The sequence below is a fragment of the Panthera uncia genome, chromosome F1, assembly GCF_023721935.1.
Source record: "Panthera uncia isolate 11264 chromosome F1, Puncia_PCG_1.0, whole genome shotgun sequence".
Taxonomy (NCBI): Eukaryota; Metazoa; Chordata; class Mammalia; order Carnivora; family Felidae; genus Panthera; species Panthera uncia.
In genome coordinates this window covers 43,252,060-43,266,087 of record NC_064813.1, presented here as the reverse complement: position 1 = coordinate 43,266,087, position 14,028 = coordinate 43,252,060, and the positions used below count along the sequence as shown (strand labels likewise).

The following is a 14,028-nucleotide window of genomic DNA, read 5'->3' as shown; positions in this document are numbered from 1 at the left end:
ACATGCACACAAATCCCCAAACAAATACGGGAAGATTCAAAGGTTCCAGAATTGCATAAGGCTCCTATATCCTAGTCCACGGCATCTACTGACTTGTGAGACAATAACTGGGAATCAGAGGAGACCCCCGTAGATGATGCAACCCCCTTCCATCTCTACTCTCCCCTGCCGTGGGCCTTCCTGAAGCCCCCTTTTCAGCTCAGAGGTCTCAAGTGTGAATCCAGGCAGAAGGGGGTGACACCCATTCTACTTCAACGGCCACGGGAGTTTTCCCTTGGGGCATTTTCTCATGCCTTTGGGGTTCCTAGGGCAAGAGAAGGTCTTTCTCCAGGTTAGTTTTCCTCACTGGATTTCCATCTAGGTCCCTGTCCCCTCACCCAGCCTCACCTAGGTCAGCCTCCTTTCCGTCTCCCTGCTTCCTTAGTTTGGCTCCAAAGCCAGCGACTGTACCTTTTCCATCCCTGCATTCCCAGACCACCCAGAAGCAGAGAGCTGTGGAGTGAGACAGGGGTGATCCAGAGCACTAAGCAGTGAATCAGGGATGATGGTGGGCAGGGACTGAGTGGGTCTCACTACCCCGTCCCAGACTCCGGTCTCTCTGAAGGCTGGACCCTGCTTTTTCAGAACCAATTTAAACAAGATTCCACTTATCATATGTCTGACAAAGGACCGCTATCCAGGACATATAAAGAACCCCAACAAGCCAACAACAACATAGAAAAAAAACAATTTAAAAAAAATGGACAAAAGACTTGAATAGGCATTCTCCAAAGATATACAGATGGCCAGTAAGAACATGAAAAGATGTATCAACATCACTAATCATTAGGGAAATGCAAATCAAAACCACAACGAGATGCCATCGTGCTTATTTAGGATGGCCATTATCAAAAAACACAGAACATGCAAAGCGTTGGCAAGATTGTGGAGAAATCAGAAGCCTGTGCATTGCTGGTGGGAATGCAAAATGCTGAAGCCGCCTGGGAAACAGCATGGCAACTCCTCAAAAAATTAAACACAAAGAATCACCATATTATCCAGCAAGGCCGCTTTTGGGCATACACCTGAAAGAGATGAGAATAAAACTTAAACAGGTGTTTGGACACTCATGTCACAGTGGCACTGTTCACACTAACCAAAAGGCAGAAGCCACCCACCGATGCACACACAGGTAGATGAACAAAATGTGCTGTAGACACCCAATGCAATATTATTCATCCATAAAAAAGAAGGAAATTCTGGCACATGCTACAACGTGGATGAACCCTGGAGACATTATGCTCAGCGAAATAAGCCAGTCACATAAAGACAAATACCGTATGATTCTAGTTACGTGAGGTTCCCAGAGCAGTCAGATCTACAGAGATGGAACGTAGAATGGCGGCTGCCAGGGGCGCTGGGGGGAGGCAAACGGGGGGCTTCCGTCTACTGGGGACAGAGTTTCAGCCGGAGAAGATGGAAAGTTCTGGAGATGGACGGTGGTGGTGGCTGCACAACATTGTGAATGTGCTTCATGCCACGGAACGGCACACGTAAAAATGGTTAAGGTGGTAAATTTTACGTAGCGTATATTTTATCACAATTAAAAAAAAAACAAGAGGATTCCAAGGGCAGAGGAGCCTGGAGGCCTTGTAACCAGCCTGTTTCATCTGGTTCCCATATAGTTGGGAGCGTCCCTTACTTTCTATATTCCAAGCAAGTGAGGAGGCGATCCCACTTCCAAGCACGTAGGCCCCATCATCCTCCAAGGGCCAGGCTCTCTTCCTGGCCACAGGCCACTCTCCTGCGTGCACTAACAAAGGGCAGGACACTAGGGCTGATCCAAACACAGGAGCTCTGCAGCGAGGGGAGGGTCGTAGAGCTTCCCAGAGAAGCTCTCTAGAGAGGCGCTCAGGCACACAGAAGCCTGGGTTTAGAGATCTGAAGGAGTCTCGGGCCGAAAAGGCCCAAGCACCCCCATTCTGAAGCAGCCGGAGTTGTCAGGTGACCCAAGTAGCGGGGACTCCCCAACCTGCCTCAGATGCTCTCCCTCCAACCCATCATGGCTGGCCACGGTCAAGGAGCCATGTCCGGCTTTCCAACTTTATACACCCCTAAGGAAGTGGATGTGTCAGCAAGAGGAAGATTTGGGGAAACACGTCTGTGTTTCTGTGTCTTCTTTCTTCTGCAGGCCCCAGAGGCATGGTATAGTCCTGAAGTCATCACGCTGGGAGCTGGGTATTGACTCGCCTTCAGAGCCGTCCACGGCCACCTCCAAACTGCTTCCTCTCTCTCACACAGGGGATCTCCCTGCACAAGAACACCCTGAAAAAGGGCTCCTCAGCTCCGTGGACCATCCCATGGGCTCTGAGAGCACAGAGTCAAAGCCAGCAGAATCACGGGCCATGCCGGGGGCGGGGGGTGGCTTTAGGAGCCCGGCTCGTGTGTTGTAACTGCAGGCCCTCTCCTGGGCCGCACAGGACGTGGGCGCCCTGGCTGCAGGGGCACCATCTCCTACTACGTCCAGGCTCCAGCTCGCTGGAGCTCCTTCAAGTACAGGGCATTCGATGCCGTCAAAGATTCAGATAATTCAGAGGTGGAGAGCGGCACGTGGGAGCCAGTACCCAGCGCCCAGCACGCCTGCATGGCCCACCCTTACTACAAGGGGTGGGGTGGCTGGGGACTCCAGGACACCAGTGTGCACTGGCCCGAGGGAAGGAGGGCAGTCCCTCTCGGCTTCCTCTAACTGGAGACCCCACCTATGCCCTCAGCTTGGCAAGCCGGCTGGTGCTGGGTGCTGGGGCCTCTTCACCAGCCCACACGTGTCCTCTTGTCACTGTGTTGCCCGCCTGGCTAACCCCACCCCGCATTGATGTTGGGGACTAATCTGTGATACCGAAATGTGTCTTAGGTGATTATTAAGTGACTCTGAGTCTTCTCAAGTGTGTGTCCTCTCACTGTGTCATGCAGCCTATGGGACAGGGATGTTCGGTTTCCTCCCCCTCCTGAATGGCCAGGCAAAGAGCACCATCCTCAGAAGCTCCAAGATGGGTGCTGCTGACATGGGGTTGCATCAGTAGGCACCTTTGGGCCTCACTGCTGGGGCTTCAAGTAGGAAAACTCTGGAAAGAGCTTTAGGAGAAGCGGCAGAGCTTAGGGGCTAGGAGTTCTGGCATTAGACTTGGGCCTGAATCCTGGATCTGCCCCTTAGTACTGCATGACCCCTTTGGTACCTCAGTTTCCCCACTGTCAGATGGAAAGCACAGATGGTTGTTGCGAGGATCAACTGAGCCTGCGCACGGAAAGCACCTGCCACCACATCGGGGCCCAATAATTCACTGTCGCTGTTATACATTCTAGCCATTTGCCAGGAGACCCCCTCCTGGTCTTTATACCTCCGTGCACCCCGGTCATGAACCCCATATCCCCACGTCAAAATTCATCACCCATCTCCGTGTCTTTTATTATCCCAAGCTGGGGAGTTCTCCTTGGGGTCCCACAACCAAAAGTTGGGCCCTCCTTTAGCGCTTATTCTTCACTGGAGGGCCAAGTTACCCATTGTACAGAAGGAGAAAGTAAGGACTTGAGCGGTGAGCCTGCTTCCTGAGGTCACACACAGTGAAGGCTTGTGGCTTGGGTTCCCAGGCCCAGCACCGATTCACCTGCCCACATCACCCGAGCCAACAGAGGATACTCGAACTACCAGGACTGCCAAACCAAGGTCTCCACTTGCTTAGAATTAGACTGGGAAGTTAAATGAGAAGTATGTTGGTTCTTCCCCCTGAACCTGCCTCTCTCCACAGCTGAAAGGCAGAGAGAAGAAACCCATCACAGAAGGCTCTCCCGCCTCCTCACATGGGCCCCTGGGCGCCAACCCTCCCCCTCCCAGGCCCCACATGAGGAAGGACCACACCAACTCCTGCCAGCAGGTGCCAGGGCCCGGTTGCTTAGTGACCCAGCCCTGCCTGCCCTCATCCTCTAGGGCAAACAGCTGAGCAATCACAGATGGGTTGGAGAGGCCGCTCTATGTTTGGAAAGTTGTCCTTGCATTTTCTGCTCACTCAGTGAGATTTTTCTTTTCACAGTTACTGGAAAAATCCATCGATTCCACATCCAGAATCTGAGCAAGCTTCCCTTGAAAACAGTCTGGGAGATCAGCTTTCACATACCGTGCCCTAAAGCGTTTGTGCATGGGCCTTCCGGGGAGCCCCTACTGCCTCTTCGGGCTCTCTTATTTAGAAGGAAGATCCAAGCCCACCCCTCCTTACCAAACGTGCATCAAGCACCTACCACGTGCCGAGGACACAATGATGACCAAGATGTGGTCCTTTGTCCAGGAAATTACAGCCCATCAAAAGGAGGGATAGAAAAGATATGCTGGTGTTTGGGGGGCACAGAGAAGTGGGCACAATGGGAAATGATCTCTAGACACCCTAGATCCACCAGCTTCCACATTCTCCTCACGAACCCACACCTCCCCTGCGTGCGTGAATGTAGAGATTAGCCCCGCCTACCGCCTCGCCTGGCGTTCCAGCCAGTGGAGACCTGCCTCTCATTCCCCACTGCAAGGTCAGAGCCCTGCAGACCGGCTCCCGCCTGCCATCCACATCACGGTGCGGGGGACCATTCTACACCACTCTTCCCACTGGGGGACCGCCAGGCGATGAGAAGGACACTGAGGGGCTCACGAACTGGAGGTTGATGCAATGGTGATAGCGGAGTACGGTGAGCCAGATTTCCCAAGACCAGAGCAGGAAGAATTGACCTGGATTTCAGGGAACTAGCTGAATGAGAACCCCCGCTGCCTACGGGGTGTCAACAGAGTTTGAGATGGGTGACTGGAGCTCATTTGGAGCTTTTCAAACTCGAGTCTCATCCAAAGCGCCAAGTGTGTAGTGGGAGGAGCACGTGTCTTGGAGTGGGACGAATGAGGGGTGGGGGCCTCCCCCTTGGCTAGCCCTCTTTCACATACGACCTCATGGAAGGTGCCAATCTTTTGGCTTGACAACAACTGAAATTCTGCCTGTGTGGTCTGTCGGGAGCAGTTGGCGCTGGGCTGCTGCCCTCCCTACACTCACAGTGCCCCGTGGAGCAGGGATCCAAGCAGCTGGAATCGCGTTGTATGGCACCCCGGGCAAGGAAGGGCTGGAAAATGAATTGGAGGAGGATGGCGGGAATGAGTACAGCTTCCCCTCCCCTGCCTGTGCTGGATTCCCTGCAGGCAAACAGGGGAATGGCTGCAATGACTCCTGGCAGTCTGCTCCACCTCGGGGAGTATACGCCTTTCAGAGGTCAAGGTAATCTCCCACGCCCCTCCCAGGGGCTGCCGCAGCCCCATCACTGCCAGTCTGCTGCCAGCCTGCCCTCACCACCTCCTAGGCTATTCATGCCCAAACCCCTTGATCCTGGGAGCCGGCCCCTCCAGCTCCCGGTCCCGGGAGCGGCTGCCACATCCTGGTGAAAGTCATGTGTCACGTGCAGAGTGTCTTCCACCTGGCCGTCCCTCCGCCCAGCGGCCCCCACCCATCCAGACACTTCATGGATGAGGAGGGGAGGAACTAGGGTCTGTTGCACAACATCGGTCTGTAAGTGCAGAGACTGAGTTTTATCTGTCCTTGTCCTCCTTACCCCTGGCGCTCAGTGCTGAAAGTTAAAAACACAATGGTTTGACTGAGGCCAGGTATTGCAGGGTTTGGGAGGCTATATAAAGAACCAGAGCCAAGTGTGGGCTTCACTCTGGAAGCAAGGAGGAGACTCGGAAGGCTTCGTGATACCAGATGATATGCCCCTGGCAGTCGTAAGCAGGGTGTACAAAAGGGGAAGAAACGGGACGGAAAGCAGTTGGGTGACTTCCGGGAGTATACAGGTGAGAGGTGATGGTCACCCAACACAGGGCAGGGGACAGAAAGGAGAGGTTTGGCATCTGCAGCACTGGAGGCAGAACCCACAGTGACGGAGTGGACAAAAGGGAGGAGGGGGAGACGCCGGGGTTTCAAAGGTAGGTGACTGCGAGGGTGAGGCAGAGATACCAAGAGAAATCAGTTATGGGCAGAACTATGAGTTGTTTCCGGATATATTAAATTTTAGCTGTCCAAGGGCATGGGAGCCCCCCAAAAGGCTACAGAATATTTGGTTCTAGACCCAGGAAGAGAGATAGATGGGGGACATAGGCTGGAGAGTGTTAAGCTAAGCTAAGCTGGGGTGGAGCGGGAGAAGAGAAGAGAGGACAGCACCGCGGACAGAAGCCACAGGCCCAGTGACCCAGAGTTTTCTGTCCCTACAGCTCCCTTTGTCCTCCTGGGCCTGAAAATCAATGCTCCTGATTCTTGGCAAAGTTATCCTGTCCTCTTTCCTCAGGGAATATATGCCAGGCCAGGCCTGGGTCCCCACTTTCTTTTACAGGTAGACGGAAGAGGAAACCAAGGCCCTTAATGAGGACAGGTCTGGGTCCTTCATACAGAAGGATCCCAAAGCCAGAAAGTACACAGGTGTGGGTTACCTGATGAGTCGAGAGTGGAAGACAGAAGGGAACCCAGGCTCCTGGGCACCCAGCCTGAGCCCAGTGGGGCCACCCTTCCAAACTCGGGCTGGAAGCTGGATCTAGAGTCCAACCCGACACTGTGAACTAAGAGCTGGAATTTGATGCTAGTGTGTAATCTTTCTTCCTTTCTCCTTAACTGCCTGGATGGATGGATGTGGCAGGTGCCCCAAATTGTAACTGGAATTGCTCTACAGGGAAAAGCCAGCTGAGGCAGAGTAAATGGCCTCAACTTGCGAAGAAGGAAGGGTGGGCCGGAGGGGAGGCATCTGGACACAGAGGTGAGGATGTCTTGAGTCCCCAGTAGTTGTAGAGGAGGGGCCTCCGGGGTCAGTCATGTAGGCCCTCTTCCTGCCCCCACACCGGGGAAGCCCTTACAACTTAGAGCTTGGTCGTCAATACCTAAACTCCATGAGAAGGTGGTGAGAAGGGTCTGCTCCCGTGCAAAGAGGCGAGGGACTCTTGGGGAAGAAAATGAGGACAGGCTCCTCCCACAGGTGCTGTCCTGGGAAGGACAATGAAGGTCCCAGCCTGGAGGGATGAAGAGACTTGGCCACAGCTCCTCAGTTACGAGCTGCAGCGGGGATGACAAGCCAGGACTTGGCTCATGGGTCTGTGCTGTTTCCACTACAGCACGTGCCGGTCACGACGGCAAAAGGCTGCCACTGCAGCAGCCTTGTTCGGCAGGTGGCAGGTCATAGGGAGAACAATGGGGCCCCAGGGGCCCCGAGGCCTCGGTTCTGTCGCTACTTAGCTGTGTGGCCAGGGACAGATCCTTGTACCTTCTGGCTTCAATTTCCAGCCTAAGAACCTCTCTGGACTCTGTGATAAATGCCGTCTCGTATTTCAACGGAAGTTACTAAATATTTCCTAAATAGGTGGTTCCTAGACTTCAATAAATAGGCTCATCACCCGGAGGAAGGCAGGTTTGAGGGTGGTCCTACTTCCAAGGATTCATGACCCAGTAAGTCTGAGGTGGGGCCCCCGAATCTCCACTTTCAAAACCTGATCCAAAGGGCGCTCCGAGGCAGGGGGCTGGACCACCTGGGAGCAGCACTGGGGGCTTCCGATGCTCCAGAGGAGTGGAGAAGCGCTGAGTAAGGAGAAGCATCTGTCCTCAAGGAGCTGCCAGTGTAGCAGGGGGAGACAGGAGCTCATCCCGGGAACGGCATATCCGTGGCGACAGATGAAGGAGAGGTACAAGACTGGAGAGACAGCTATGGCCCGTCCCCAAGAAAGTATGAGCAGAACTTCCAAAGGCGGTTGCGCAGAGAAGGTGGGAGGAAGGGTGCGTGCAGAGACAGCTGAATGCTCACCACAGCCTCTTCCTCTGCCACCTGGGCTCACAGCTGTACTTCATTTCCCAACCTCCCTCGTGGTCAGGTGCGGCCATGTGACTGAGTTCTGGCCAATGGCGTGTGGGTGTAAGAAACACACCATTTCCGGGCCTGGCCCACAAAAATCTGCATGTGTTATCCTGAGCCCCCACCTGCCAATGCAACTTGACTTAAAGTCGGGGGGAGGGGGGCGGGGCGGGAATAAACTGCTCTTGTGTTCCATGACTGAAAAACAGGGGCCATTAGAATCTTTAGTCTCTCCTGATGATACAGGATGCCGGAGAGAAGACATGGCAACTAAACCTAACCAGCGCTTGGACAGAACTCTGCTTGTGAAACCAGTGCTTGGTGCTGCATTGCAGCTGAAGGGGATGTGACTTGCGGTCTTAGAAGGCTTTCCATCTTCACGGAGAAAAGCAACGCCCGGGAAGGACCAGAGAAGGCAAATGGCAAAGAACTCCACGGGAGGGGGATACAGCCTACGGACTAAAAGGAGGGCTATCCTGGGGCTGGGCCGGCATGAAACATCTTTTGAGGTTCGCCTTGGTCTGTGCAGGCTTCTGAGATAGCACCTAAAACAATGGTTCTGAAGATTCTTATTTTTATTTCTATTGCTCACATTTGGAACACATTTATTTTTAGTATTCTTTTCTCTTATGCCAAGAAGGGCAGGGGCAGGGGCTGTGTCTGCTGCTGGCAGAGCCATGGGTATTTCCCTGACTGGTCATCAGGGTTGGCTGACGTCCCCGGAGTGCCACAGAGGCCCCGTCCAGGAAGGGAGTGACGGAGGAGAGGAGGTGTGAGGAGATGAGACCGAATGCAGGAACAGAACCAGAGGGGCTTCTACTCCGACCTCTGTGAGCCCCTTCCTCTGTGCATCTGCCTCGAATGTTTCAAGGATCAGTGGTGTCAACCCAGACCAGAGAAAACCTGAGGGTGCAAGTGGAGGAGGATGGGAGTGTGTCCCACGTGGGCTTCAGGACATTTAACCATCGACAGAGTCAACCCTCTGCTCTCCATAGCCACAAAGAAAACACACAACAAGCAGGATTTTAGGATAGACACCAAAAAGAACTTGTACATGATTAAAGTTGCAAGATTTTGGAACTGATGGCAGGGAACTCCCTGCCAGTTCAATGCACAGTCAATGTCCCCTTGGCTAGTGTGCCTTATGGGATGGAGCCTAAGGTTGTTTGGGTCTTTCCATTTTGTAGGAGGCTCTGAGAGGACAAGGACCCAAGACTGTCCTGGCCCATTCACTGAGTGAAGAGGATGAAGCATAGCACCTGACAAGGAGTCCAAGAAGGGTGTTAGTCCTGGCCCCACCTGGTCACACCTGTGGCCTCGTGAAGTCCTCCCATCCCTCTGGGCCTCAGTTTCTCCATCTGTAAAGTGGGGCACCACACCAGATGGATCCCTTTCAGTTCTGACACTCTGCAAGAAGTAGGCTCCGTGTGTTTTCGGAGCAGCCACCCCGACGTATGGGGTGGCCCCAGTGTCCTCGGGTCCCGGAGCCTGCTGAACACGCAAGGAGAGTTCAGAGGCCAAACCCTAAACTGCTGCCACCCGTGGGCATTTGGAAACCTGGCGGGTGGAAGCCGGCCCCACTTCCAGGGTCAGACCCCAGACAGGAATAAAGAAGCAGATGGCAGGGATGGCCAGAGGGTCTGCCTTCACCGTCACCGGCCCTGCACCGTCACATGCTGCCTTTTGTAGGACTAATGCAGAAAAATCTCAGGGTCAGGAGGCAAGAGATGTAGGTTCTAACCCTGGGTCCATCAAAAACTTGCTGCATGACCTTGGACAGGCCCCCACCCCTCTAGGCTGCAGAATGGTAGACTGGGGTGGCAGGGTGCACCTTGCCAGGCACACAGGTGGGTGCTCCCTGAAGCCTCCAGGAGCCTCATTTGGACACAGAAAACCCAAGGAAATGCAACCTAACTGTGCTCAGGCAAGGGGGACACTCCCCGGACAGCACGGCCTCACCTCCTGAAGCTGCCCAGTGGCCCTGTCTCTCAGAGACACAGCTCCCCAGGCAGCTGCCATTTTCTGCAAGAGCCCAGGGCTCGGTCCCCTTTCTCTGCTGCAGTCTACCTTCAGGTGCCTCCTTTCTGTGAAAGGGGAGGCTTTTCTCACTCCCCAATCTCCCACCAAAGGGGCTGGAGACAGGGACTCCTTGGAGGCTGGGCTAGTGACAACTCCCAGGTGGTGGCACCAGGAACAGCAGCGAGGCTGCCCCATGGCTTGGTCCCAGCCAGGCTCGGGCCAGCAGCAGATACAGGTTGTTCTGACAAGGCTATTTATAGCCACTGTCTTTACCTTGCCTGAATGGGGGCCCTAGTCTCTCGGCCACCAGGAAACACACAAACACTTTCCGTGGAGACAGAAAAGAGGAATCCCCTTAGGCGCTCAGAGGCGATCTCTGAGTCAGGAAAAAAGCATCATCGTTGGGGGTTAGAATGAGGTCGTGATTTGACAGATCTCTTTGAAATCTCTTTCCAAGAAGCAGGTTGAAGACAGAGCTAAAAATGTGATTAAAGGCAGAACAACACTTCGAAGGCTGAAAGAAGGAAACATTTGGATGAAGCTTCCTCAGTTCCTGAGTCAGTCACACGCCTCTTGACAGACGGCTCCCTTTACAGCCGGCAGGGCCACTCCAGGTCTCACTGCCAGGCAGAGGGTGCCCTGTCCCTCCCCGGAGGGGACTGCACTGAAGGCAAGTCCAGGCTGAGGAGCCCTGCCCTTGGGTCACAGATCTCATACAGTGGCTCGGCAGGGGTGAGGCTAGGGGGTGGGGGTGCCTACCACCCCTTCCTTTTGGAAGTGCTTCTCCTTATCACCCTGTCCGGGGCTCACCCAGGAGTTTCTTAGAAGGGACTCCTGCCCCCCCCCCCGAGGGCTTCTGTGCTTGGGCAAAATGAGGCAGGGAGATATGCAGAGGCGTCAGGATAGGGAATGGATTTAAGAACTAGACAGAGTAAAGAAAGAGCTGATGTGGGCGCCAAACCAAAGTATTTTCAGGACTGATGCTGGGAAGGAGTGTTGGGAGGCAGGGAGGAGGACAGGAGGCTGTTTGGGCCAACGACCAAGTCACCCACCACCCCCAACCCCACCCCAGCATATTTCCGTGTATGGTATTTCTATCTCTCCCAAGAAATACCAGAAACGGCTACCTCCTTCATTTGTCAAGTAAAAGAAACCTCAGCTTTGCAGTGCGTCTTCCTCCACCCAATCATGCAAAAAGCCCACCTTCTGGGACCAAGGGCTTACAGCCTGGCTGGCAGTAAGCACAGCAGCTAAACTTTGTTTTAAAAACAGGAACCATTTCCTTCCCAGGCAGCAGCAAAACTCGCTCGAGCAATGGTTGTACCTCAGTTGCATATCAGAGTTACCTGGGGAGCTTTTCAAAATCCTGATGCCCAGGCTGTACCCCAAGCCAATTAAGTCAGACTCTCCAGTTGTGGGCAGGTACCCACATTTTCTAAAGCTCCCCAGTGTGTGGCTAAGGTTGAGAGCCACCGGTCTTAAAGACCCTAGACGGCTGGAGTACCTTCGGGGTGGGGGTTGGGGGGGCAGTCCACACAATGAGGCAAGAACCCTAAGGAGAGAGCAGGACACCTCCCGTCTGCAACCACACTGTTCTGCATGAGCCCTATCTACAGCTCTACCTGCTCCCGCCCCCAGCCCTCCAGAAACATCCCTGCTCTCCAGCCTCATAAAGGGGTGCCCCAGAAAGCAGGTGCTGGTTCCAGGGGCCTGTTTTAGTTGATTCCTTTGAACATTAAAATCAAAACCTTTCCTTTGGTTCTTGGGTACCCTCTCACAATTGAAAGGGACAGTACATTCGTGTGATGTCAGAACCCAGCAAATGCAGGACCTACAGGCAAGATGAATTATTCACAAAGGAGGCCCCAGAGTCAGGCCTGGGGAAGTTTTTCGTGAATCTATCCATGTAAGACTGCTAAATTAATGATGAGCCTGCACACACCTGTGCAATTTAACAGCTCACTTCGGTCTACAAACAGTCTCTTTTAGGTAACCTCTCCAAAGGCGTGGCTTGGATCCCTCTCATCTAAATAACATAACAAATAAACAGAGCTCTGCCACCACTCCCACCAAGTATGTGGCAGATAAGTGATCTGTGGCAACTGGGAGGGTGTGGCCAGGGGCCTCAGGCATGCTGGGTGTCCAGAGTTGCTACAAGAAGCACTAGGACCCCATTAGGAAACACATACACTCACCCTTGAGGTTACCCCAAGCAAGCCAGTAAGTTAAAACGGTCATAGGACAATGACGTAGAAGAGAAATTATAGTTTGCTTCTAAAAACTTGACGCACTTCTGCAAAGTTGCTAAAACTGTGTTTTAAGATGGTTCCTGGCTACCCAAAATACGGAAGTTTCAACCTATGAATGTTTATCCTACCGGGTGCCATCCACTTTCCATCTAGAGCTTCAAAGCTCAGGTTTGGGGAGTTAAATGAAAAAAAAAAAAAAAAAAAGTAGTTGCCCTGTCACCCTCCCCAGGCACAGGTAAGCAGGCTGCCAGACCCTGAGCCAGGCGCTGTCCCCAAGTCATAGAGAGCCATTTTGAAAAGGTCCAGGGACAGGAAATACTGAAAAGGGCAGTAAAAAGAGAACAGTGCTTGCTGGTGGTCCCCGAAGGGCTCCAGATCCAACCCTAGGTCGGCTCAGCAGACAAGTTCACCAGGGTCCCCAGGGCAACTGGCCACCGGCAGTGGTAACACATGGCTTTGCCTGTCGGCCAGGATACAGGTTTCCCTTCCAGACCCGAGGTTATTCCCCCCCGCCCCCCCCGCCCCGTGAACCGCTCTTGCATTCGATCATCAGGTTTACCTTCGGAGTTTGTTTGGTCTGCACATTTCTGAAGAAGGTGGTCTTGGCAGTGAAGAAGCAATCCTCCAGTTCCTCCTCCAGGCTGCAGTACCCACTACTCATGCTGCTGTCCACCGTCATCTAGCCCGGAGCCCCGCGAGGCAGCGGGCGCGTGTGACCGGCCGGGCTCACGCGGCGGCCGAGGTTGGGGTCGGGGTCGGGGGGGGGGGGGGTCCCCGCCCCGGGCCCCGCGGGGCGCGAGCTCCCAGCCCCGCCGGCGGGTGGGCGGTCACGGGGCCAGGCGCAGCCGGAGCCGGCCGCCTGGGCTCTCAGCCCGGGCCCGAGCGGCTGGGGCGGCGGCGTAACCTGCGCGCTTCCCCGCGCGCCGCCGGCGCTGCAAGCTCCGGGGTGGGACGTGGGCGCCCGCCTCGCGCGCTGCGCTCGCCGGCTCACTCGGCATCTGCGGTTTCGTCCCCTCCGCCCCGCGCGCGGAGCGCCATCTCGACACCTCCTCCCCCTGCCCGCGCCTTTCCTGCCGCTCGCCCTGCGCGCGGAGAAGTCGGAAGCCACTTCCTCTCGCAAGGTTCCCCAAAGCCCTGCTCGGCTGTCGCGGCGCCCCTCCCCCGCCCGCGCTCCCCCCCACCCCCACCCCACCCCGCGCCTCACTGGGTGGCGCTGGATCCCGGGGCCAGGTGGACCCGGGGCACCAGAGGTCAGGTCAAGGATGCGGGGAAGGAACAGACCAGGACGCACCCGAGGGAGACACTTCCCTAGGTCTTTTCTTCATCCTTCTGGAAACAGCTCATTCTCATCACCCATGATGGCTCATGTTCACGGAGTAGAATGTGCTATAGGGTCGTCAGCGTCCCTCCCCCCCCCCCCCCCCCCCCGTCCACCTCCTCATCCCACTCTCACAGCCCCCATTCACTGGGCGAAGGAGCCCGGTCAATCAGAGTGGTTAGAGAAGTAACCGGAGAAGAAGAAAATCAATATCTGTTCTGTCTGCAGAAGCAGCAATATTTTAACTTGGAGACGCCAGAAGAAACTGCAGGGGCCCCACAAACATATGCAAATCATATGCAAAGTTATGGCAACCTGGAGAGCAAGCCTCCCCTTCCACCCACACACGCAGAACTTGGCCCTCAGGAAGACTCAGGATATCAAAGGAGTCTGCAGCCACCACCCAGGTTATTTGTGCACTTTCCTGACACTCTGGCAAGAGGGGTCTTTGCCAGTTCTTGTCATTCCCATCAGAGATGGCCCACGTTGCGGCGCCTGGGTGGCTCGGTCCCTTAAATGTCAGACTTCCGGTCATGATCTCATGGTTCCTGACTTCCAGCC

General features: G+C 54.7%; 1 protein-coding gene across 1 annotated transcript in view; it reads right to left on the bottom strand.

Moving 5' to 3' along the window:
• RASSF5 (Ras association domain family member 5) overlaps positions 1 to 13,227 on the bottom strand; it is a 31,379-nt gene extending 18,152 nt beyond the window's left edge. The window contains exon 1 of the mRNA XM_049634532.1: positions 12,709 to 13,227. Within this exon, the coding sequence (XP_049490489.1) occupies positions 12,709 to 12,828 (120 nt within the window). The 5' untranslated portion in view covers positions 12,829 to 13,227. The remainder of the gene's footprint in view (positions 1 to 12,708) is intronic.
• Between the last annotated feature and the right edge of the window lie 801 nt (positions 13,228 to 14,028).